Source organism: Oncorhynchus kisutch, linkage group LG16 (assembly GCF_002021735.2).
Source record: "Oncorhynchus kisutch isolate 150728-3 linkage group LG16, Okis_V2, whole genome shotgun sequence".
Taxonomy (NCBI): domain Eukaryota; kingdom Metazoa; phylum Chordata; class Actinopteri; order Salmoniformes; family Salmonidae; genus Oncorhynchus; species Oncorhynchus kisutch.
In genome coordinates this window covers 30,813,671-30,840,125 of record NC_034189.2, presented here as the reverse complement: position 1 = coordinate 30,840,125, position 26,455 = coordinate 30,813,671, and the positions used below count along the sequence as shown (strand labels likewise).

Here is a 26,455-nt window from a genome sequence, read left to right as displayed (position 1 = left end):
CTAAACCAGGCAGCTTTTCCAGCTGTGTACTGCCTTGTATTTTCCATCTGAACAGCTGGACAGGCTGGCTGACAGTGGGGCCCTAAAGGACCCAAAACGTAGCTGCCCTTAGCAGCTCGTGGAGGACCCGGGCTTTTAGCTGTCCCCGTCACTGCCAAACTAAAAATCAACAGGGCCACACTCGGGGTTAACTGCAACACAACCTCAGCTACACAAACACACACACACTCTGCGTCTTTCTGCGTGTTCCCGATCGTCACTAACATGTGTTTTGTGCATGTCATTTTTATCTGGGCACTCATAAGGCCTGGACAAATGGAGAGGCCAATGAAATCCAGGGGACTGGCAGCACATGAATGGACAGGGAAAGAGATCAAAAAGGTAGGAGGCCGGGGCCCTCGCCAATACGACGCTTGTGTGTTCCAGTGAATGCACAACCCCTTATTTCCCCCTTGATGCGGCACGCGTAAACAAACATTTTTTTTTTTAAACACTCACATGCTCTTCAGGGAGCTCCGAAGGCTCAGCAATAGAGACAGTCAGGAATGGGAAGGTGCACACACACACACGCACACACCCCCTCCCTAAAACCATGGGCTGGAGAGGGTGGTCATGGTCAGGCAATCCTCCACTCTCTCTGCAGGCTGGCTGACCAACAGAGCAAAAGGACCATTGGACTGAACCCCTGCTGTGACCTCAGTATCCTGTCCTCAACCCTTTATTTTCATACACGCTAACTAGCCTGACCGCTACAGACATCCAAGAGAGGGATGGAAAACAGCTCACTTTAACAACATCCCATCCCTAATCATTACCATACATGACAACCCCTGTTGAACTGTGAGCAGTCTATGCAGTCAATAAAAACAATTACACTGAAATGTGTCTGATATCTTCTTTTAAACATCGAATCTTTGATCTTTGAGTCACTTGTCCCGTCCCCCCATAGAGAATCAGACCAACATGGCTATACTCTGCCTATTAGCTTCATTGCATATTCAAGCCTGTCTTGAAACGCAAGTTCTCCTGGGGGATGGTTGGCCACCCTTCGTAGACTTTAAAATAGTGCAACACTACAATTACAACCAAAACCTTTGTCTTTATAAAATCATTCCTTAATTCAATGAATCAGGGATCAAACGGATAAAGTCGGCTACTTCAAAGGAAGGTAACTAACATGTTAATCTATAACCTTGTAAGGCTAATACATCAGGGGAGATTTATTGACAGCATGTGTGTTATTTATCAATTAGACTAAGAATATTTTTTTTACGTTGCAGTGCCTTACCCTACTGCGCCACCTGAGAGGCCAATAACACTATTTGAAGAGTCAAATAAGCTTGTTGAACAATCAGGACCGGAATATGACTGCACGCCACATAATAATTTAACACGTTCATACATTTTTTACATAGTTATTACACAATCACTCGTATTTCATAAGTCACAAAGATTCATCGATACGTATGCTATAATGCCAATAAAGTTGTCTCGCGCCCCTACAGTGCTGGTCATAAAAAATAGCTAGCTAGCTCATGGATGCAAACAATGTTCTTCCCCAAAAACATAGCAAAACAACAATCGGTTTCAGTAACTATATAGTTATCTAGAAAACTATATAGCTAGGTGTCATCATATAAAATAACCCTAATTTATAAGACAGTTCTTATTTGATTAATGGTGGTCGGACCCATCTATGTGAAGCTAGCCAAAATAAAGATTAGCCACAATAGTGGACTTCAAAATAAAAGTATGTCAGTGACAGTGATGCAAACCTATGCAAATAGTAGAATTATGCCATAATCATGCTAAACGAGGTTGGAATGTTATATAAAAATCAACAAAAGACAATTTGTTAATTTGACACATTTTTTTTTTACACACAATTAATCCTTTTTGTGGCTAGCTTCACAACACATAACCGGGTCCATAACCCAGCCTTACTATCCAGATGAAGCTAGCTGGCGGCTTATAACGTTAACTTTGGGCAACAGGGTTAACTTCGTAAGGTATAGGGGGCAGCATTTTCACTTATGGATAAATAGCGTGCCCAATTTCAACTTCCTGCTACTCATGCCAAGATAAGATATGCATATTATTAGTACATTTGGATAGAAAACACTCTGAAGTTTCTAAAACTGATTGAATCATGTTTGTGAGTATAAAAGAGGCAAAACCCCGAGAACGAACCGTTCAGATTTATTTTTTGGGGGGGGGTCTCTGTCTGTTCAGTGGGTTCTCATTGGGAAAGGATATTTCTTCGGAAGTTGTTTTCAGTTCCTACCGCTTCCACTGGATGTCACCAGTCTTTGGAATTTGGTTGAGGTTATTCCTTTGTGCAATGAAGAAGTAAGGCCATCTAGGACCTGCGTAACACTGTTGAGAGTTGCGCAAGACTTGAAAAGTAGCTTGGTTTTGTTGTCTCCCTGTATTGAACACAGATAGACCAGTCTTCAATTTGATCGATTTTTAACATTTAAAAATACCTAAAGTTGTATTACAAAAGTAGTTTGAAATGTTTTGGCAAAGTTTACAGGCAACTTTCTAAATATTTTATAGTGACGTTGCGCAATTTTGAAGCTGTTTTTTTTCTGGATCAAACGCGCCAAATAAATTGACATTTTGGATATATAGGGACGGAATTAATCGAAAGAAAGGACCAATTGTGATGTTTATGGGACATATTGGACTGCCAACAAAAGGACCTCGTCAAAGGTACGGCATTTTTTAAATTTTATTTCTGCGTTTTGTGTAGCGCCTGCAGGGTTGAAATATGCTACCCTCTGTTTACTGTTATGCTATCATCAGATAATAGCTTCTTATGCTTTCGCCATAAAGCCTTTTTAAAATCTGACATGTTGGCTGGATTCACAACTAGTGTAGCTTTAATTGAGTATCTTACATGTGTGATTTAATGAAAGCTAGATTTTTATATAATTTTATTTGAATTTGCCATGCTGCATTTTCCGTGGCTTTTGGCCAAGTGGGACACAAGCGTCCCCTATTCCATAAGAAGTTAAGTAACTGGCTAGCTATTTATTTTCATGAACTGAAGTTCAACTTCAATAGGTTAACAACAAGTGGCTACCTAGCTAATACTTACTCACACCCCATAATGTCAAAGTGGAATTACGTTTTTTCTAAATCTTTACAAATGAATTAAAAATCAAAAGCTGAAATGTATTGAATCAATAAGTATTCAACTCCTTGGTTATGTATTGCAAGCTTAAATATGTTCAGGAGTAAACATTTGTGCACATAATAAGGTGCATGGAATCACTGTGTGCGATAATAGTGTTCAACCTGATTTTTGAATGACAACCTCATCTCTGCACTGTACACATACAACTTTCTGTAAGGTCCCTCAGTCGAGAAGTGAATTTCAAACAGATTCAACCACAAAGACCACAGATGTTTTCTAATGCCTCGCAAAGAATGGCACCTATTCGTCAATAGTTAAACATTTAAAAATCAGACATTAAATATCCCTTTGAGCATGGTGAAGTTATTAAGTACACTTTGGATGGTGTATCAATACACCCAGTTACGACAAAGATACATGCGTACTTCCTAACGCAGTTGCCAGAGTGGAAGGAAACCGCTCAGGGATTTAACCATGATGTCAATGGTTACCTTAAAACGGTTATAAAGTTGTTTGGCTGTGATAGGAGAAAACTGACGTTGGCTCAACCACATTGTAGTTAATCCACAATACTAACCTAATTGACAGAGTGAAAAGAAGGCAGCCTATACGGAATAAAAAAAGTCTAAAACATGCATCCTGTTTGCAACAAGGCACTAAAGTAATACTGCAAAACATGTGGCAAAGCAATTACATTTTTGTCCTGAATACATAGTGTTATGTTTGTGGCAAATTACTCTCTATATTTTTAAGCATTGTGGTGGCTGCATCATGTTATGGTTATGCTTGTAATTGTTAAGGACTGTTTTCAGGATAAAAAAAATTAACAGAATGGAGCTAAGCATAGGCAAAAACATCCCACTAGACACTGGGACATGAACTCGCCTTTCAGCAAGACAATAACCCAAAACACAAGGCAAATTGTTGGGCAATTGTTGTATAATCCAGGTGTGAAAGCTTTTAGAGACTTACCCAGAAAAACTCACAGCTGTAAAACGTGCTTCTACAAAGAACTGACTCAGGGGTGTGAATACCTATGTAAATTTGATATTTCTGTATTTTATTTTCAATGGATGTGCAAAAATGTCCAAAAACCCATTTTGTCATTGTGTGTAGATGGGTGAGCTTTTTAAAATATTTTTTTTATCCATTTTGAATTCAGGCTGTAACAACAAAATGTGGAATACTGTAAGTCAAAGGGTATGAATACTGTCTGAAGGCACTGTACCAACCTCAATTACCTCGTACCCCTGCACATCGACTCAGTACTGGTTGCCCTTTGTATATAGCCAAGTTGTTACTCAATGTGCAGATGTTATTACTTTTATGCATTTTACTTTCTTTCTCTCTGCATTGTTGGGAAGAGCCCGTAAGGAAACTTTCCACTGTTAGTCACACATGTTGTTTCTGAAGCACGTGACGAATAAAATGTGATTTGATTTAGAGTGGAGTCTACAGCATTTGACACACATTTTAACTGACTTCATGGAGAGGCTTCTTGGAGTTTCCAGAACACCTCATGCCTGGTTCCACTCTTACATATCTGACAGACTACAGTTTGTCTCCCTTGGCAAATGCAGGTCTGCCCCTGCATCACAAGCTGTCCCACAAGGTGCAGTGTTAGGACCATTATTGTTAAGTATTTACATGCTACCTCTTGTTCAGATCACCCATTAATTTGGACTCAGATTTCACACAAATCTACACAAAACCCAACTCCACCTCTGTTGACTGTCTCCGTGAGTTGGAAATGTGGATGAGCAATAACTTTGTAAAACTAAACGGCGACAAAACAGAGATAATGCTTATAGGTCCCAACTCCCTCATCAACTGGGTCAACTCAACATGACAATCGACGGCTGCACCATCCACTCCAACTGTGTTTTCCACTAGTGCCGGCTGTCGGCTATACAGCCGGTTACACACTCATGTTCAGGTAATTTTTTCAATTAAAATAACTACGCTACTTTTTTAATAATTCGCAAGTCAGAAAAAAGTCAGCCGAGCCCTATCTTGTTTGTATTTCCGATAAAAAGTACATCAGGTCTTGGCAGACAGTGACGTTAAAGTGAGTGACTCATCATTCATTTGGCTAACTAATGTGCATACTGGTAGGCTTATTGGCAATTACTGCAGATAAAATATAAAAACATTCAACGAAGATGGTGAATCCTCCTCACTGCAGGAACAATATGTTGGCTAGTAGAGCGATAGCCTCTCTCTGGTCCAAAACATGACAAAAGAAAACAGATAGAAAAGTTATAGAAGCTAATGATATTTACACTACATGAACACAAGTATGTGGACACCTGCTAGTGGTACATCTCATTCCAAAATCATGGGCATTAAAAAGGCCTTCCCCAAACTGTAGCCACAATGTTGGATGCACAGAATCGTCTAGAATTTCATTGATGCTGTAGTGTTACGATCTCCCTTCACTTGATCTAAGAGGCCTAGACCGAACCATGAAAAACAGCCCCACACCATTATCCCTCCTCCACCAAACTTCACAGTTGGCACAATGCACTTGGGCAGGTAGCTTTCTCCTGGAATCCGCCAAACCCAACTTTGTCCGTCGGACTGCCAGATGGTGAAGCATGATTCATCACTCCAGAGAACGCATATCCACTGCTCCAGAGTCCAATGGCTGCGAACTTTACACCACTTCAGCCGACGTTTGGCATTGCGCATGGTTATCTTAGACTTGTGTGTGGCTGCTCGGCCATGAAAACCTATTTCACAAAGCTCCAGACAAACAGTTAATGTGCTGACGTTGCTTCCAGGAGCAATTTGGAACTCGGTAGTGAGTTTTACAACGAAGGACAGATGATTTTTACACACTACGTGCTTCAGTCCTCAGCTGTTCGCAGCTGAGCCGTTGTTGTTCCTAGACGTTTCCACTTCACAATAACAGCACTTACAGTTGACCAGGGCAGTTCTAGCAGGACAGAAATTTGATGAACTGACTTGTTGGAAAAGTGGCATGCTATGACGATGTCATGTTGAAAGTCAATGATCTCTTTCATGATAAACATGTTTTTTTAAATGTATTTTTATGACATACTGCAATTCACAAAGTGAGTTGCCAACTGATGTCGTTCTCGTTCTCGCTCTTCTCTTAACTTCTTGGATATAGGGGGCGCTCTTTTAATTTTTGGATGAAAAACGTTCCCGTTTTAAACAAGATATTTTGTCACGAAAAGATGCTCGACTATGCATATAATTGACAGCTTTGGAAAGAAAACACACTGACGTTTCCAAAACTGCAAAGATATTGTCTGAGTGCGCCACAGAACTGATGTTACAGAAAAAACCCAGATAAAAATCCAATCAGGAAGTGCCGCATTTTTTAAAACCGCCTCATGGCAATGACTCCTTATATGGCTGTGAAGGAGCTAGGAGTCAGCTTATGTTTTCCACGTTTTCCCCAAGGTGTCTGCAGCATTGTGACGTATTTGTAGGCATATCATTGGAAGATTGACCATAAGAGACTACATCTACCAGGTGGTCGCTTGGTGTCCTCCGTCGCAATTATTGCGTAATCTCCAGCTGCAGTATTTTTCCGTTTTCTTCTGATGAGAAGGCAACTGCCACCACTGATAGATTATCGAATAGATATGTGAAAAACACCTTGAGGATTGATTCTAAACAACGTTTGCCATGTTTTGGAGTTATGGAGTTAATTTGGAAAAAAGTTTGGCGTTGTAAGTGACTGCATTTTCTTAGCCAAACGTGATGAACAAAACGGAGCTATTTCGTCTACACAAATAATATTTGGGGAAAAAATGAACATTTGCTATCTAACTAAGAGTCTCGTCATTGAAAACATCCGAAGTTCTTCAAAGGTAAATGATTTTATTTGAATGCTTTTCTTGTTTTTGTGAAAATGTTGCCTGCTGAATGCTAGGCTTAATGCTATGCTAGGCTATCAATACTCTTACACAAATGCTTGTGTAGCTATGGTTGAAAAGCATATTTTGAAAATCTGAGATGACAGTGTTGTTAACAAAAGGCTAAGCTTGTGTTTGAATATATTTATTTAATTTCATTTGCAATTCTCATGAATAGGAAATGTTGCGTTATGGTAATGAGCTTGAGGCTATGATTACGCTCCCGGATACGGGATTGCTCGATGCTAGAGGTTAACACGTATGGACACAGAACTTAATTGAGCATCTGTTCTGTTCATAAAAATTAAAAAAATATCCCAATTATCATAGAGTTCGGTACAAGAGTACAGTATAATACAGTAAAGTCTAATTTACTTTACAATGCAATTATTATTTTTTACTTTATTGTACTTTACTGTGTTTTAGGGAAGGGGGTTTGAAATAATTTCACTATTTGAATAGTATCATACATGTGTCAGCTATCAAGATAATTTAAATACATGTTTATTTATTTTTGTATTTATGTTTTTAACCTGAGCACTGCTGCGTGAGGGAGGGTCTGGCGCTCTATTGCTGCCGCTGCAGAGGAGGCAGTGTTGGGAGCAAGCAAACCGAGTTAGAGACAGAGATGCCAAGGCAACTAGGCTACAGCCAAAAGTAGCTAACTTGTAGTAGCCCACAATGATTTATGATATAAATCAAATCAAATTTTATTTGTCACATACACATGGTTAGCAGATGTTAATGCGAGTGTAGCGAAATGCTTGTGCTTCTAGTTCCAATTCCCATTATTAAAGTGGCTGGAGTTGAGTCAGTGTGTTGGCGGCTGCTGCCACATTATGGCAGAAGGCTGAGTATAGCATTAGTCATGTAAACATCTTACTCTGCTTATCTTAATTGGTGTAAGGCCATTATTGAATTATGCATATGCCAATTAAAACACCTGCTTTTCTTGAATAATCTTTCAAATTATTAGAACATGTAAACAGCTTAATCGGTTAGCATAAGTTTCCCTCATGTGCAAGTGAAGTGAGTTCCGAAAAACTAAAAGTATCCATCTTATAGTTTTCACATACAAACTTAATATACATCTCAACTCAGAATCAAATAGTCTTCGCAAAAATACTTTTGGATGTGTCCATGTCAACAGGATTATTAGGGATATTGTTCTTCTTGCATAGAGTGTAAACGTTTGAAACAAACTATTATATTAGCTTCACTATCCAGAATAATCGCATTATTGTGTGCATGCAACATGTTCCTGTTTCTCACCCAACCCCAGTCAGATAAAACAACCGCCTACCTCTGTTGGTTGCTCATTGTATCCTACTCATTCTCATTTTGCTAACTTTTAATTTTGTACATTTTATTCCATCTTGCGTTGCATTAGTGAACTCTCACTCGACTTACTACACATTGAGCCTCATTGCCTCTTATTGGCTAACATAAAGAACAAGCTACACACGTGATGGCTACTTTTTTTTGAGGCGCACCGTGCACGTCATGAATATTACATTAAAAAGTTGGTTGTTTTATTAAAATAATTTGAAATGTCATGGCATATCTTTATAGAAAAAGCCTTTGTGTTAAAATAGGCCTATATTATTATTTGAATACTAATGTCCGTTCGGATATTTGAATAACACATCCCTACAGTGCTTCACTGTTCTGTTCTGTCCAAACTTGTAAAACATAGACGTCTATTATTGGTTCAGATTTGGTCCGGTCACCAATCGTGAACGCCTATGTTTTGACCAATTCAAGGCCAGTCCAGACCAAAGATCTACATCTGTGGACGTTGAAATCTAGGCTAGGGCGGACTGCCCAAATTTCAACGTCCGGTGTCAGTCGGTGCTCAGTGGTGCGAGGATGCTGATTACAGTAAATGGAAAGAGAGGGGGCTAAATGGGTAGCTGTCAGTAAGAGCCGGGAGAGGTAATATTAACACGAGAGAGCGAGAGCGAGCGAGCGAGAGAGAGAGAGGATGTTCAGACTGTTTACACACTCTCACTTTGACCACTAGACATGAGAAATGAAATAATAAAACAGTATGCCAGTAGAAGGGAGGACAGTAGCAGGTGACCTAACTGTGGTGTGTGACTACTATGATTTCCCATTGTAACCAATTCAATTACAGTAATTGTGTTACTGATGTTTTGGTAATTCCACTACCGATTTGGTAACAGAATGACGAGATTGAATCACTTAATAATTCATAAACATAAATGTATATCAGTAGAAACACTATAACTAATTGGTAGGTCTACCTTTAGTTGTTACTTCTGTGAACTTTCATTATCCTGTCTCTTCATGAGGGAGAGAAATTAGAAAATATCTTACAAGACATGTTGGTTTTTTAACTCACAGAAGCCAAATCCTTTCTCGAAAACTAAATATAAGTGTTGATATTGGCACGGGTCTTTACTTCAAAATGATTGTGTTTTGATGCATTTCTAATACCTTAAGACTTTTCTGGTAGATGTTTTCTAAGATCCCTTTCCCACCTGTTTGAACGGAAATCATGCCTAATTTCTAAGATGGGAAAATGGTTGAAAAATGTATATGCCTTCATATAGTCTTCATATTACCTTTCATTTGACACCCAATTCAATATGCTCCTATGAACTTCATGTTTGTGCTCAAGGGTCCTTTTACATGGAAATGATCCATAGCTCATAGACCAAGCTCATAGTAATGAATTTATCTGAAGACGGGAAATGGAGGTGGGGAATGTGTGTGAAGTGTGTGTATGAGTAGGTGCGCTCACTCACCTTGTTAAGCGCTGTGGTTGAGGGCGCTCCTCAAACTTCCTGCAAGCAGAGAAAAGAGAGAACTAAGTAAGCCACTTATCAACCGCTAAACACACACAGCATAAAACATTCGCACACAAACACACACAGTTTTAGTGTTGTCACAATACCAAAATGTTACTAACGATACAATACCAGGCCAAGTACTGTCTCATGATATCGAGTAGTTTCACGATGCCACGGCGGGGAGGGGAAAAAAAGAAAATCAGTGGCCTGGTGTCCTGTTCGTCCGGTTCCCCGGACGCTTGTTCCTGTTTGTGCTACGCAAAACGCTCTCACTGAAATACACACTTCTACTCAATACAACACATTGAATTTTACTTCACACTGTTCAGTGTATACTGTCATAGAACACTAGAGAGGAGTATTTTGGTTGTCATTTTTGTTTTTATCTGATTGGGTTCCAGGGCCCACCCCTGGAACGACGTTGTCTGTTATCAAACTAATAATTACTAAGGATTACTTTATAATGGCCCTCAACATGGTTTGTGAAATTATATAAAAAGGCATCTCTGGTAATATGGGTCATATTTTCTTAACTGTTTAGGCTAGAGACGAGATGCTTTCTTTGCTGTAAAGCATGCATGTCTATTTTCTCTTTCTGACACTCAGAGGCTGTATGACAGTGAACTTGAAAAAAAGTATTCTCAAACTGGCCTGTGCTCTTGGTTATAACAGGCTCCAATGGAACAAATGTATAAATCTAACAGAAGACTCATCAGGGTCTGCACCCCCCCCCCTCTCGCCATCATTGCTAAATTCAATATTTTTTTTAACTGATGGAGGAATAGTTGCGCATGAAGAGCGGACGGAAAGAAGCAGGTGAGTGAGGCCTGGTAAGGGATGTGGCTGGCTGATTACAGCTGCCACACGTGATATGCATATGCGCATGAATGTGAAGTGGATTTTAAAGGACCTGCACATACAGGATTGCTGTTGCTTAAATTCAACTGAAATTGTGAACCAAACTGGCCTTTATTTGGTATGAGCCAGCAGGATCTTTAACATCAGTAGGACTGAAAATGTTGGTAGCATCATATGAAACGGTACTACGGTTTTCTAAAATGTTGGTATCATAAGTATCAAGTTTTGGTACCGGGATATTACCGGGGAAACCGGTATACCGTGCAACAATACACAGTCTACACATAAACAAAGAGACACATGTCTCAGGTAGGAGACGAGAAAGAACACCTGGTTACACACACACACAGACAGAGACAGAGAGACAGAGAGAGAGAGAGAGAGAGAGAGAGAGGCTGAGTGTTTGAGGCAGCTGCTGTCCTAGTGGCCTTGGCAGTGTGAGACCATGTGACACAGTGTCCAAACACAGGCAGGTGGCGAGGAGGGACGCCTTATCACCAGAGAGAGAGAAAGACAGCGTCGCTAAATCAGGCCTTTCAACTCATTCACAGCTCACACCAAGGCCTATTCATACAACTCCCCATCCGCCACGTAGCCTAGCTACAAACAAAACCTGTTATTTGTCATGAAAACAGTATCCTCATGCCAGCACATGGGCCTAGTCATATCTGAAAACATGAGACGCAAAACATTTGACGTAAGTCATCTCTGAAAACCACCTTTTATGAGTGACGGCACAGCTATAGTCATACCGGCAAAAGAGACCCATTTCCTTCACAACAAATGACATCACGGAAAACACAACATCAAATTCCCACCAAGACCCCTTTTTTCTTGTCAGGCTACTGGGCGTCACAGGGGGGAAACTTGCAGTAAAAAGAAGTGTTAGTGGTGTGATGCTCTAACCTGCACTCCAAGGACAACTTGTTCCCCAGAGCTAAACACACCCCACAGACAGACAGACAGGCAACCTTGAAGCATGGAGAAGCGCGTGCACAAACGTGCACACACACACACACGCACAGAGGCAGGCCCAGGGGGAGTTGGGATGGGAGCAGCGAGGAGGCTAAAATAGAAAAATCAATGCTTACAGAGCTCCCCCTTCCATCTCTCTCTCCTCCGCATACTGTAAGACCCTGCTCTGGGGCTGGTCTTAACACACTGGCTGCTTGAGAAACACACTCACGCTGTGTGAGTGTGTGTTTTGGGCTTCCTGAGGTGTGAGAGGATGTCACAGTCATGCTTTGGGTGGAGTATTTGATTTGACATATACACAGCTTTCACCTCAAACACAATATTTGCTCACTTGCTCTCTCAGACACACACAGTGAGAGGTGTCAATTTTGGTACTTGGTTGTTTGATATCATAGGCTCTGTGTTATGCAAGGCACAACCTTAGCACATCAGTGCACCAACGCCAGTTTCTGACTGCTACATGCATACAGAAAGAGTAAAACAACTTTTTCATTTTAAGAGAGGAGAGAGAAATAGGGAGAAGAGTGAAAACAAGACAGAGAAAAAGTACAGAAAGCTGGAGGGAGGGAGGAAGGTAAGAGGGGGAAAGGGATCCAGTGAAAGTAGCTAAAGGAGGAGGCGGATAAAGGGAGGGAGTGACACGAGAAAGAGAGATGGAGCGAGAGAGGGGGGATTGTGTAAGTGGAATAATTATAGAGGAGGCAGATCAATAAGGTTCCCACAGTGAAACGCTGAGGCCTCACTGGGTAATGGATTCCAGGCAGGCAGCTCTCTCTTCCCCTCCTCAATCCTCTCCTTCTTTCCTTTCTCCTCCCCTCAGTCCTGGGATCACACTGTCTTACCATCCGAAAGAGAAGGGAGGTAAGAGAGGGAGGGGGGAACACATTCTATACAGACTATATACACTGAGTGTACAAAACATGCTTTTTTTCCATGACAGACTGACCAGGTGAAAGCTATGATCCCTTATTGATGTCACCTGTTAAATCCACGTCATTCACTGTAGAAGGAAGGAGACAGGCTAAAGAAGGATTTTAAAACCTTGAGACAAGTGAGACATTGATTGTGCATGTGTGTCATTCAGAGAGTGAATGGACAAGAGAAAAGAATGAAGTGCCTTTGAACGGTGTAAGGTAGTAGGTGCCAGGTGCACCGGTTTGAGTGCGTCAAGAACTGCAACGCTGCTGGGTTTTTCACACGCAACAGTTTCCCTTGTGCATCAAGAATGGCCCACCACACAAAGAATATCCAGCCAACTTGACACAACTGTGTGAAGGATTGGAGTCAACATGTGCCAGCATCACTGTGGAACACTTTCAACACCTTGTAGAGTCCATGCCCCTATGAATTAAGGCTGTTCTGAGGGCAAAAGGTGGTGCAACTCAATATTTGGAAGTTGTTCCCAATGTTTTGTACACTCAGTGTATAAAAGGGAGGAGATATTTTCAAGAGAGGTATTTGAAAGAAGAGAGAAGAAAGGAGTTAGATAGACAGAAAACAAGCAGGAGAGGGATAGAAAAGGAGAAAGAACCTGGCAAAGACCCGCTGCTGGCTTGGTTAATAACATGGTCAAAACACTAAGGCCAGACTGTGCTACAATCATCAACACAAAAACACTACATATGTGTTAGCACTGTAGATATCACACACACACTTTCCAACAAGGGTAAGTCAATATCAGGCAATGAGATTATATAACTTCATAATAAAGTGCTAGGATAGTTTTGAGAGTATGAATCTATTATCAACTTCTGAAGTACAAAATTGATTTGAAAAACACAAGGGAAACACTTAGTCAAAAAGGCACAGAAAAAGTGAATATCAAACGTGGAAGAGATTTCAGATTTGTTTTAGAGGCATCATTACAGACCCTGGTTCGATTCCGGGCTGTTTCACAACCGGCCATGATCGGGAGTCCCAAAGCGTGGCACACAATTGGCCCAGCAATGTCCAGATTAGGGGAGGGTTTGGCCGGAGTTGGTCGTCATTGTAAAATAAGAATTTGTCCTTAACTGACTTGCCTAGTTAAATAAAGGTTAAATAAAACATAAAAAGGTGTGTCTAAGGAGTGGAGTGGCAAAAGAGATATCTACTTTTCAATTCACATTACATCCCTGCCCGTTGTAGCTGGCAACGCGACATTATTGGTCTGCAGCTAAAATTGACTGTAAATATTACAGTAGCCACAAAGCAGTAAGTACAAACGATTTAACAATCCAAGCAACCTTTCTTCTGAAACATGTTACACTCTTGAATAATGCAACAATCCACCAGCATTGTAGACAATTAAAGGATTCATTTTCTCTTCTGTACACATTAAATTAGCTGACAATACACAGCTAACTCCTACTTGCTAGCTAGCTAAGAACATGCTTCATGATCAAGTATTGTTAATAAACAGTTCAATAATGAATGTTTACACCTCCCATAAAATTACCATACAGTGTCATTCATATTATAAAATAGGCTACAGAGCTAACTAAACTAAATAAACGTGCTGGCTGTAGCTGAATGCTGACGCTTAGCTGAACCACAGCGAGATAGAAGCTCATACGCTTACACTAGCTACCATATTAAAGTGACCTTCTAATAAACCAGGATTCATATTTATAAATATCATGGAAGTCATAATACGAGGTAAAAGCAAATTGTGACTGAAAACTTTGATAATTCCCTGGAAAGTTGCTTCTTGCCTGGACCTCGATGGTTCAGTGCTGTCAAGCTAAAAATATATATATACTCTTGATTTTAAAGCTACGGTGACAATTTCATAATGTAACAGGCTGTTACTACAATTTTAAAAAACTATTTTAAAAAACAAGTGGGAAAAAATAAGGACAATATCTGTACATTACAAAAACATTGCTATGCTATTAAAACATTTACTGTGAGAGTGTTGGCTCAACGAGACAATTCTGTTTACACTGCCCCGCTTAGATGGGGGCAACTGTCAGGCGAGTGTCATGTACGACCTCCGGAGGTAGCGGTCGAGACGTGACAAAGGTCCCCTTTTGGCACCGGCAAAGATGGTCGTCTCGCTTAGAGTCCTTAGGAAATATGCAGTAATTCGTTTTTTTATGTATTATTTCTCACAATGTTAGCCCAGAAAATCTGAAGTGAAGAACTATTGGATATAAGAGCGACGTCAACTTGCCAACATAATGACGAGGAATATGACTTTCCCGAAGCGGATCATTTGTTCGGACCACCACCCAGGACATTGGATCTAATCCCAAAGACAGACCCAGGAGAGTTAGACGGAGCGGTCTCCTGGTCAGACTTCGTAGGCGTGCACACCACCCACCTCTTCCGAGAACACTACTCACCAATGTCCAGTCTCCAGACAACAAGGTGGGCAAAATTAGGCCACAAGTTGCCTTCCAGAGAGACATCAGAGATTGTAACATTCTCTGTTTCACGGAAATATGGCTCTCTTGGGATATGTTGTCGGAGTTGGTACATCTCTCTTGTAAGAAGATGGGTGGGGGTGTATGCTTCATGATTAACGACTCATGGTGTAATCATACCAACATACAGGAACTCAAGTCCTTCTACTCACCCGACCTAGAATTCCTCACTATCAAATGCCGACTTCAAGATTTTTTCGATCACACGGACTGGGATATGTTCCGGGAAGCCTCAAAGAATAACACGGTGAGTGAGTTTATAAGGAAGTGCATTGGAGATGTTGTACCCACTGTGCCTATTAAAACCTACCTAACCAGAAACCATGGATAGTTGGCGGCATTCGCACAAAACTGAAAGCGCGAACCACCGCATTCAACTATGGAAAGATGTCTGGAAATATGGCCGAATATAAACAGTGTAGTTATTACCTCCGCAAGGGAATCAAACAAGTGAAATGTCGGAATAGGGAGAAAGTAGAGTCGTAATTCAATGGCTCAGACACGAGGCATATGTGGCAAGGTCTACAGGCAATTACGGACTACAAAAAGAAAATCAGCCATGTCACGGACACCGACGTCTTGCTTCCAGAGAAACTAAGCACCTTCTTTGCACCCTTTGAGGATAATACAGTGCCACTGACGCGGCCCGCTACCAAGGACTGCGGGCCCCCCCTTTCCCTCTCCGTGGGCGACGTGAGTAGTCACTTTAAATAATGATACTTTAATCATTTAATCATGTTTACATATCTTACAGTATATGAGATGAGTATTTTATTCCATCTTGCCTATGCCGCTCAGCCATCGCTCATCCATATATTTATATGTACATATTCCTATTCCATCCCTTTACATTTGTGTATACAAGTTAGTTTTTGTGGAACTGTTAGATTACTTGTTAGATATTACTGCACTGTCGGAACAAGAAGCACAAGCATTTCGCTACACTGGCATTAACATCTGCTAACCATGTGTATATGACCAATAAAATTTGATTTGAAGATAACATTGCAGAATAAGTGTAGCAGAAGGTACTATTAGAGATAGTGTCATTGGACGTCACACTTGAGTGCTAAGTGTGAAAACCGACTTCCACTGGCGTCGTGTCACACATCTATGTGCTGACTCCAAAGTGCAAACACACACAAGAATACAGGTGCACACATTCACACACCAGAACTGGGCAGAAATAGCTGCATTTTGTAAAAATAAAATATTAAAAGACCAACTTATTAATTCCTTGAGGTAATCGGATATAGTTTATATCGAGTTAACTAGAAGGCAACTATTTTCTGTTATATCCAAATACAGGTATCAGAAAGTATTTTGAATACCTCTCAGAAAACCAAAGAATATTTGAAGGCATTTGAATATATGCACAAAAAAAAATATATATATTTATTTGATAGCTGCGAAATATTTGACGAACAACCAAAAACTACAAAAAAGTTAGTTGAAAAGTTAGTTTATATAAGCTATATAAACACAAAAGTATGTGGACACCCCTGCTGCTGACAGGTGTATAAAATCAAGCACACAGCCATGCAATCTGCAAAGACAAACAATGGCAGTAGAATGGCCTTACTGAAGAGCTGTGACTTTAAATGTGGCACTGTCATAGGATGCCACCTTTCCAACAAGTCAGTTTATCAAATGTCTGCCCTGTTTGAGCTGCCCCGGACAACTGTAAGGGCTGTTATTGTGAAGTGGAAATGTTTAGGAGTAACAACGTCTCAGCTGCGAAGTGGTAGGCTACACAAGCTCACAGAACAGGACCGTTGAGTGTTGAAGGACAGACGATCTCACAGAATGGTGTCGTTTGACCTTGATTAGAACACTCACTACTAACTAGGGTTGTACATTTTGGGGAATACTCAGAGGTAGAAACTTTCCGTGGGAATTAATGGGAATATATGCAAATTAATATAAATACCATTTAAATGTATTTGGATATATTTACCATATCATATGGAGACAGAAACAAACATTTTACCTTATCATAAGTAGACATAATTGCAAATGATTAAATCATTCCAATTGAAATAAAAAACATAATTTAGTTACAAATTGAACTTTAATTAAATTAGTTTACTCTTCACATGGGATGGTTTCACTGAACAACAAAAGAAAGGGAATATTGAATGATCCCCAATGATCTCCCAAAAACATTTTCAACATACAGTACATCTGTAAAATGATAGACTAGAAACTAAAACTTTGGTTGTCTTCCTCTCAGACTTCCATGTCATCTCCCTGGACCTCCTCAATGTACACCTCTTGAACATCAAACTCTGAGGCCCCATCTTCAATGTCACTTTCCAGCCTTGTTGAGAGGCTCAAAAAGCCCAAAATTTTCCCGGATGGCACCAATTTTTCAACCCTTGTATTGGTCAGCCTGTTGTGTGTGTTCCCAAACAAGGACTAGTTGCGCTCTGAGGCAACAGGAGAAAGAGCCTCAGATCCATAAAGTCCTTTCCAGCAGGTGGCTGATGAGATATGTTGGCATGACTGCCATATTGCATCTTCATCCCAAAGCACTTGCTTGGAAGTGTACTTCTCTTACATCTGCAAGCAGAGTCTGAACATCAGACAGGATGGCATTGTCTCCCTCAATCCGTGCAATGGCTACTGCTATAGGTTTCAGTAGTTTCAGGCTGCTTACCACTCTCTCCCAAAATACATCATCCAGGAGGATCCTCTTGATTGGCTGTCCATATCGGCATACTGTGATATGGCCATTTCTTGGAGAGACTCGATGATGACAACACCACCCCAACGTGTGTTGCTGTGCAGCTTCAATGTGGTGCTCTTATTCTTCTCACTTAGATTGCTGCTATAACTTCATGATCCTTTGCATACCTAACCATTTCTTTGGTTCTCTTGTAGAGTGTATCCATTGTTTTCAGTGCCATGATGTCCTTGATGAGCAGATTTAATGCATGAGCAGCACAGTCAAGGGGTGTGATGTGAGGGTAGGACTCCTACACTTTAGACCAAGCAGCCTTCTTGTTTGACTTCCGGCGCCGACAGAGATGGCCGCCTCGCTTCGCGTTCCTAGGAAACTATGCAGTTTTTTGTTTTTTTTACGTGTTATTTCTTACATTAATACCCCAGGTCATCTTAGGTTTCATTACATACAGTCGAGAAGAACTACTGAATATAAGATCAGCGTCAACTCACCATCAGTACGACCAAGAATATGTTTTTCGCGACGCGGATCCTGTGTTCTGCCTTACAAACAGGACTACGGAGTGGATCCTATGCAGCGACCCAAAAAACAACTCCGAAAGAGAGGGAAACGAGGCGGTCTTCTGGTCAGACTCCGGAGACGGACACACTGTGCACCACTCCCTAGCATTCTTCTTGCCAATGTCCAGTCTCTTGACAACAAGGTTGATGAAATCCGAGCAAGGGTAGCATTCCAGAGGGACATCAGAGACTGTAACGTTCTCTGCTTCACGGAAACATGGCTCACTGGAGAGAGACTATCCGAAGCGGTGCAGCCAACGGGTTTCTCCACGCATCGCGCCGACAGAAACAAACATCTCTCTGGTAAGAAGAGGGGCGGGGGCGTATGCCTTATGGCCAACGTGACATGGTGTGATGAAAGAAACATACAGGAACTCAAATCCTTCTGTTCACCTGATTTAGAATTCCTCACAATCAAATGTAGACCGCATTATCTACAAAGAGAATTCTCTTCGATTATAATCACAGCCGTATATATCCCCCCCCAAGCAGACACATCGATGGCTCTGAACGAACTTTATTTAACTCTCTGCAAACTGGAAACGATTTATCCGGAGGCTGCATTCATTGTAGCTGGGGATTTTAACAAGGCTAATCTGAAAACAAGACTCCCTAAATTTTATCAGCATATCGATTGCCCAACCAGGGGTGGAAAGACCTTGGATCATTGTTACTCTAACTTCCGCGACGCATATAAGGCCCTGCCCCGCCCCCCTTTCGGAAAAGCTGACCACGACTCCATTTTGTTGATCCCTGCCTACAGACAGAAACTAAAACAAGAGGCTCCCACGCTGAGGTCTGTCCAACGCTGGTCCGACCAATCTGATTCCACACTCCAAGACTGCTTCCATCACGTGGACTGGGAGATGTTTCGTATTGCGTCAGATAACAACATTGACGAATACGCTGATTCGGTGTGCGAGTTCATTAGAACGTGCGTTGAAGATGTCGTTCCCATAGCAACGATTAAAACATTCCCTAACCAGAAACCGTGGATTGATGGCAGCATTCGTATGAAACTGAAAGCGTGAACCACTGCTTTTAATCAGGGCAAGGTGTCTGGTAACATGACCGAATACAAACAGTGCAGCTATTCCCTCCGCAAGGCAATCAAACAAGCTAAGCGCCAGTACAGAGACAAAGTAGAATCTCAATTCAACGGCTCAGACACAAGAGGCATGTGGCAGGGTCTACAGTCAATCACGGACTACAGGAAGAAATCCTGCCCAGTCACGGACCAGGATGTCTTGCTCCCAGGCAGACTAAATAACTTTTTTGCCCGCTTTGAGGACAATACAGTGCCACTGACACGGCCTGCAAACGAAAACATGCGGTCTCTCCTTCACTGCAGCCGAGGTGAGTAAGACATTTAAACGTGTTAACCCTCGCAAGGCTGCAGGCCCAGACGGCATCCCCAGCCGCGCCCTCAGAGCATGCGCAGACCAGCTGGCCGGTGTATTTACGGACATATTCAATCAATCCCTATACCAGTCTGCTGTTCCCACATGCTTCAAGAGGGCCACCATTGTTCCTGTTCCCAAGAAAGCTAAGGTAACTGAGCTAAACGACTACCGCCCCGTGGCACTCACATCCGTCATCATGAAGTGCTTTGAGAGACTAGTCAAGGACCATATCACCTACACCCTACCTGACACCCTAGACCCACTCCAATTTGCTTACCGCCCAAATAGGTCCACAGACGATGCAATCTCAACCACACTGCACACTGCCCTAACCCATCTGGACAAGAGGAATACCTATGTGAGAATGCTGTTCATCGACTACAGCGCGCCATTCAACACCATAGTACCCTCCAAGCTCGTCATCAAGCTCGAGACCCTGGGTCTCGACCCCGCCCTGTGCAACTGGGTACTGGACTTCCTGACGGGCCGCCCCCAGGTGGTGAGGGTAGGCAACAACATCTCCTCCCCGCTGATCCTCAACACTGGGGCCCCACAAGGGTGCGTTCTGAGCCCTCTCCTGTACTCCCTGTTCACCCACGACTGCGTGGCCACGCACGCCTCCAACTCAATCATCAAGTTTGCGGACGACACAACAGTGGTAGGCTTGATTACCAACAACGACGAGACGGCCTACAGGGAGGAGGTGAGGGCCCTCGGAGTGTGGTGTCAGGAAAATAACCTCACACTCAACGTCAACAAAACTAAGGAGATGATTGTGGACTTCAGGAAACAGCAGAGGGAACACCCCCCCATCCACATCGATGGAACAGTAGTGGAGAGGGTAGCAAGTTTTAAGTTCCTCGGCATACACATCACAGACAAACTGAATTGGTCCACTCACACAGACAGCATCGTGAAGAAGGCGCAGCAGCGCCTCTTCAACCTCAGGCTGAAGAAATTCGGCTTGTCACCAAAAGCACTCACAAACTTCTACAGATGCACAATCGAGAGCATCCTGGCGGGCTGTATCACCGCCTGGTACGGCAACTGCACCGCCCTCAACCGTAAGGCTCTCCAGAGGGTAGGGAGGTCTGCACAACGCATCACCGGGGGCAAACTACCTGCCCTCCAGGACACCTACACCACCCGATGCTACAGAAAGGCCATAAAGATCATCAAGGACATCAACCACCCGAGCCACTGCCTGTTCACCCCGCTGTCATCCAGAAGGCGAGGTCAGTACAGGTGCATCAAAGCTGGGACCGAGAGACTGAAAAACAGCTTCTATCTCAAGGCCATCAGACTGTTAAACAGCCACCACTAACATTGAGTGGCTGCTGCCAACACACTGTCAATGACACTGACTCAACTCCAGCCACTTTAATAAGGGGAATTGATGGGAAATGATGTAAATATATCACTAGCCACTTTAAACAATGCTACCTTATATAATGTTACTTACCCTACATTATTCATCTCATATGCATACGTATATACTGTACTCTATATCATCGACTGCATCCTTATGTAATACATGTATCACTAGCCACTTTAACTATGCCACTTTGTTTACATACTCATCTCATATGTATATACTGTACTCGATATCATCTACTGTATCTTGCCTATGCTGCTCTGTACCATCACTCATTCATATATCCTTATGTACATATTCTTTATCCCCTTACACTGTGTATAAGACAGTAGTTTTTTGGAATTGTTAGTTAGATTACTTGTTCGTTATTACTGCATTGTCGGAACTAGAAGCACAAGCATTTCGCTACACTCGCATTAACATCTGCTAACCATGTGTATGTGACAAATAAAATTTGATTTGATTTGATTTTGATTTGAAAGTCACATTGTCGACAGTGCAGTGCACGGTTGGGCTCAGCTTGAATTGAAATTCAAAACCTTCAAATAAATACCCTCTCTTTTTCAGTTTAATGAGATTTGATTTGATGTTCGCAGCATTGTCTGTCGCCAGTGCAAATAACTTCTGTGGTCCAAGGTCATTGATGACTGCCTTCAGCTCATCTGCAATGTAGAGACCGGTGTGTCTGTTGTCCCTTGTGTCTGTAGAAAACCGGTTGGGGGTGGAGACGTAGTTAATTATTCCTTGCCCATGAACATTCGACCACCCATCAGAGATGATAGCAATACAGTCTGCTTTCTTTATGATTTGTTTGACCACATTTTAACTCTGTATCCAGCAAATGAGTAGATAAAGCATGTCTGATTGGAGGGGTGTATGCTGGGCAAAGAACATTCAGAAATCTCTTCCAATACACATTGCCTGTGAGCATCAGAGGTGAACCAGTTGCAAACACAGCTCGAGCAAGACATTCATCAGCATTGAGTCAACAAAACTTCTGATTCCAGTAGGACCATGAGCTGTTGCTTTCGATAAGGCGTCTGATTCATAATTTTCACCTCGAATAGAAGTAGAGGGACTTTTGTGAGAGGTTGCTTGTTGTCAGCGCTGAGGGAACTTTATGCACTTGGCCAGATGATTCTGTATCTTTGTTGCTTTCTTTACATATGATTTGGCACAGTAATTTGAAAATGTACACAGCTTTTCCTTCTACATTAGCTAAAGTGAAATGTCTCCACACATCAGATAGTGCCCGTGGCAATTTCCTGTAAAGATTAGAAGAAAAAAACATTAAAAAAGCAAATACAATTCCATATACAGATAAATAGTTAAGCAGTTAGCTCAAACAACTCCTTTGTAAGATAAATGTTTTAAAATGAAACATGTATGGAAACAGGTGAATTAACACTCAGTTAGCAGGCTAAAGCAAGCTAAAACCCACATGGTAGCAAAAACTAACTAGCAGAAATTGTTAACAAGTTAGAAATGATTTAAACACACTTTGCTGTAGGCTACTATTTATTAGTTAAGAAAAAAAAAGCATGTGTGTCATAAAATATATTAACCCCACCCAGTATTGTAATCAAAACTTACCAGAAACATGTAGTCCTTGGCTCAGACAGTGTAGTAGTGAGAACTCAATAGGACCCCATTAGTGGGCAAGATCTTGAGAATCAGCTGTACATGTGAAGGAAGAGTGCACTGTGCATGCAGAGGGTTGCAATTCCATTGAATTGGGGACAGTTTAACAAAAATATGCCACAAGACCTAGAATTGCCTGGTGTATCCCACAAAACAGGTTCACTGTCATCAGATAACTTTTTTGATGAATTTAAGCAAAATTCCCCAAATTCCAGGGCTTAACTTCCCATGGAAAATTTCCAGAAAAATTATTAAAGTTTACTGGAAAGTTTACAACCCTTTGCAATCCTAATCACTACTGAGTTCCAAACTGCCACTGTAAGCAACGTCAGCAAGAGAACTTCGTCGGGAGCTTTATGAAATGGGTTTTCATGGCCGAGCAGCGGCACGCACACGAGCCTAAAATCACCATGCAAAATGTCAAGCGTCGGCTGGAGTGGTGTAAAGCTCGCCGCCACTGGACTCTGGAGCAGTGGAAATGCGTTCTCTGGAGTGATGAATCACGCTTCACCATATGGCAGTCCGATGGACAAAGCTGAGTTTGGCGGATGGAAGGAGAATCCTACCTGTCCGAATGCATAGTGGCAACTGTAAAGTTTTGTGGAGTAGGATTAATGGTCTGGGGCTGTTTTTTCATGGTTCGGGGGAGGCCCCTTAGTTCCACTGAAGGGAAATCGTAACGCTACAGCAAACAATGACATTCTGGACGACTCTGTGCTTTCAACTTTGTGGCAACAGTTTGGGGAAGGCCCTTTCCTGTTTCAGCATGACAATGCACAAAGTGAGGTCCATACAGATATGGTTTGTCGAGATTGGTGTGGAAGAACTTGACTGGCCTGCACAGAGCCCTGACCTCAACCCAATCAAACACCTTTGGGATGAATTGGAACGCCGACTGCAAGCCAGGCCTAATTGCCAAACATCAGTGCCAGACCTCACTAATGCTTGTGGCTAAATGGAAGCAAGTCCCTGCTGCAATGTTCCAACATCTAGTGGAAATCCTTTGCAGAAGAGTGGGGACCAACTCCATATTGACAGTCATGATTTTGGAATGAGATGTTTGACAAGCAGGTGTCCACATACTTTTGGTCATGCAGTGTATATGATCACAAGCACATGGTCTGAGAGGTCTCTTAGATATTAATCTTAATATAGCCTACAGCAGGGTTATTCAACTTTTACCCTACGAGGTCCAGAGCCTACTGGTTTCCTGTTTTAGATGATCCTTTAATTGCACCCACCTGGTGTCTCAGGTCAAAATCAGTCGGTGATTAGAGGGAACAATGAAGAAAAAAAAGCAGTGGAACTGGCTTCGAGGTCTCGAGTTGAGTTTGAGGGGCCTATAGCCTATAATGAAATACATGAGGGAAATGGAATCACCTCAACATTGGAGTAGAGCACTTTTATAGCTTCAAAATTACTAACAAATATATTTTTATAATGAGACAAGATAATACAGTAACTGTAATTAAACAAATTACCGTTAGAGCAACATTTTATTATCACGTTGTTATATAATACTTAGCTGAGTTTATGTAACTAATGTACACGAGGAACAGTAACTGTTCCTTATTCCACTTATCTAATAACTCCATTGTTATGCCATTTCCAAAGTCCTATGTTGCTACACATGTATAAGAACTTGTTGCCAAGTGTTAACATGTTCAAAAAAGGCACTCGCACATCTGAGTTCTTTGTTGCAGGGGCATGGTAACAATGAAATAACATGAAAGAAAAAGAGAAACCTGCACACTGCTCTTGCTAGTATCATTATTCTTTACATATCTTCCTCAAGGCCTTCATCAGAGGTAGCTATGTAAAGCTTAATAAAGAACAGTGAATTAGCAAATGCAGCGTGTGGGTTTCTATTTTCTTTAATGTTATTTCATTGTTACCATGCACCTGTAACACAGATAGCTCAGCTGTGTGAGTGCATTCCTAATGAGGTTGGTTGAGAGAATGCCAAGAGCATGCAAAGATGTCATCAAGGCAAAGGGTGGCTACTTTGAAGAATCTCAAATATATTTTAATTTGTTTAACACTTTTTTGGTTACTACATGATTCCTTATGTGTTATTTCATAGTTTTGATATCTTCACTATTATTCTACAATGAAGAAAATTGTCAAAATAAAGAAAACCCCTCAAATTAGTAGGTGTGTCCAAACTTTTGACTGCTTCTGTATCTTTCTTATTCTTACAAGTGAATACAATAAAATAGGATTTTTTAAAACATTTAAATTGAATTTGTTTATCTGGAAGCGTTCAGAAAATTTGGCCATACCCGAGTTGGCTTCATTAATTAGTGAATCAAAACGTTTCTGTGATCAAATCAAATTGGTATCATCAGCAAAGACAATGGGAAGTACGGTAGCATACACAGCCGCAAGGTCATTGATAAAGTTTACGAATAACAAAGATCCAATTATCAAACCCTGTGGCACACCACAAGATATCTTGTCCCTGGTAGATGCACAGCCGTTTGCATAAAGAAATTATTCTCTTTCATCAACATAACTATATAACCAACTATAGGTATGATTATGAAAACTGTGATAATGCAATTTAGAAAGTAATATTTAATGATAAACTGTGTCAAACGCTTTTGGTAAATCTAAAAAGACGCCAAGAGCGTATTCATTGTTGTTATGGGCTGTAAAGATTTTATCTACAAGATGCAAAAGAGCCATCTGAGAAGTAGGTTTTACAAAAACCATATTGGTCATCATATAGAATACTGTGTTGATTTAAAATGTTCCAACATTCTTTTATATACTTTTTTTTCTGGGATTTTTGAAAAACATGGTAGTAGAGATATTGGGCAATAATTTGTGAAATATCTTGGATCCACAGATTTACCAGTTGGCATAGATTTGGTTGAGATATACATTAGAGGCTCAGTAATCAAGGAAGACACTGATTTCACCAAAGAGGCAACTGAAGCAGAGAAGGGAAATGTACCTTCATGTAATCCAAGGGATTTCCATCAGTTTTCTACATTTTCTTTGACAGAGGGGAACACACATTCACAAAAAAGTTATTAAATTCACATGAAATAACAACAGGATCACTACAGGTCTTATTTCCAACAATAAATTGCAATGGAATAGTTGTAGATATATTTTTCTTATTCAACAGTTGATTGATCATTTTCCAAGTTGACTTTATATTATTTAAGGATTCTTGGAATTTGTTGGTAAAATATATTTGGTTGGATATGTGCTCTATTCATATCTATCTTCCACATCTAGTTCCAGATACAGCCCTGCCATTAGTTGAAGGTAGCCAATCCAATAGTTTCGGAAAAGTAGTCACTTCCAGAGATCTGTATTCAAATAGATTTGAAAAGTAGCCATTTTTTGGGATCTGTATTCAAATAGTTGAAGTCACCTCCAAAGTAACTATTTGTTCCCCTGGGGGGGAAAAAAAGAGTTGCTTTCCACAAAACATAGTTAAAACTATAGTTATCCCAGGTCTGGCACACACATAGTCCGACAACGTTTGTTGTTGTATTTTTTGTCTTAATATCTTCACATATGCCGAGTGAATCTCAGCAAACAAAAGCCAAGGAAGCGATAGAACAAGGAAGGGGACCACACCATCTGCAAATGAGGGGTCCAAACCCAATTTAGGCCAGTGGAGCAGAGGTATCATTCCCTCTCTCTTCCGACAGTCGTTTGGACCAGTGGTATTAATTCTCTTTC

General features: G+C 41.3%; 1 protein-coding gene across 2 annotated transcripts in view; it reads right to left on the bottom strand.

The window, feature by feature from the left end:
* The window catches only part of LOC109906619 (recombining binding protein suppressor of hairless), an 89,399-nt gene that overhangs the window by 24,953 nt on the left and 37,991 nt on the right, over positions 1-26,455 (bottom strand). The window contains exons 1-2 of one of the 2 annotated variants that reach the window (XM_020504423.2): positions 11,798-11,910; positions 9,804-9,842 (exon numbers count right to left, since the gene is read on the bottom strand). In XM_020504423.2, coding sequence (XP_020360012.1) covers positions 9,804-9,842; positions 11,798-11,814 — 56 coding nt within the window. In that variant the 5' untranslated portion in view covers positions 11,815-11,910. Of the gene's footprint in view, positions 1-9,803; positions 9,843-11,797; positions 11,911-26,455 lie in introns of those variants that run through there. The other variant, XM_020504422.2, reaches the window with a different exon arrangement.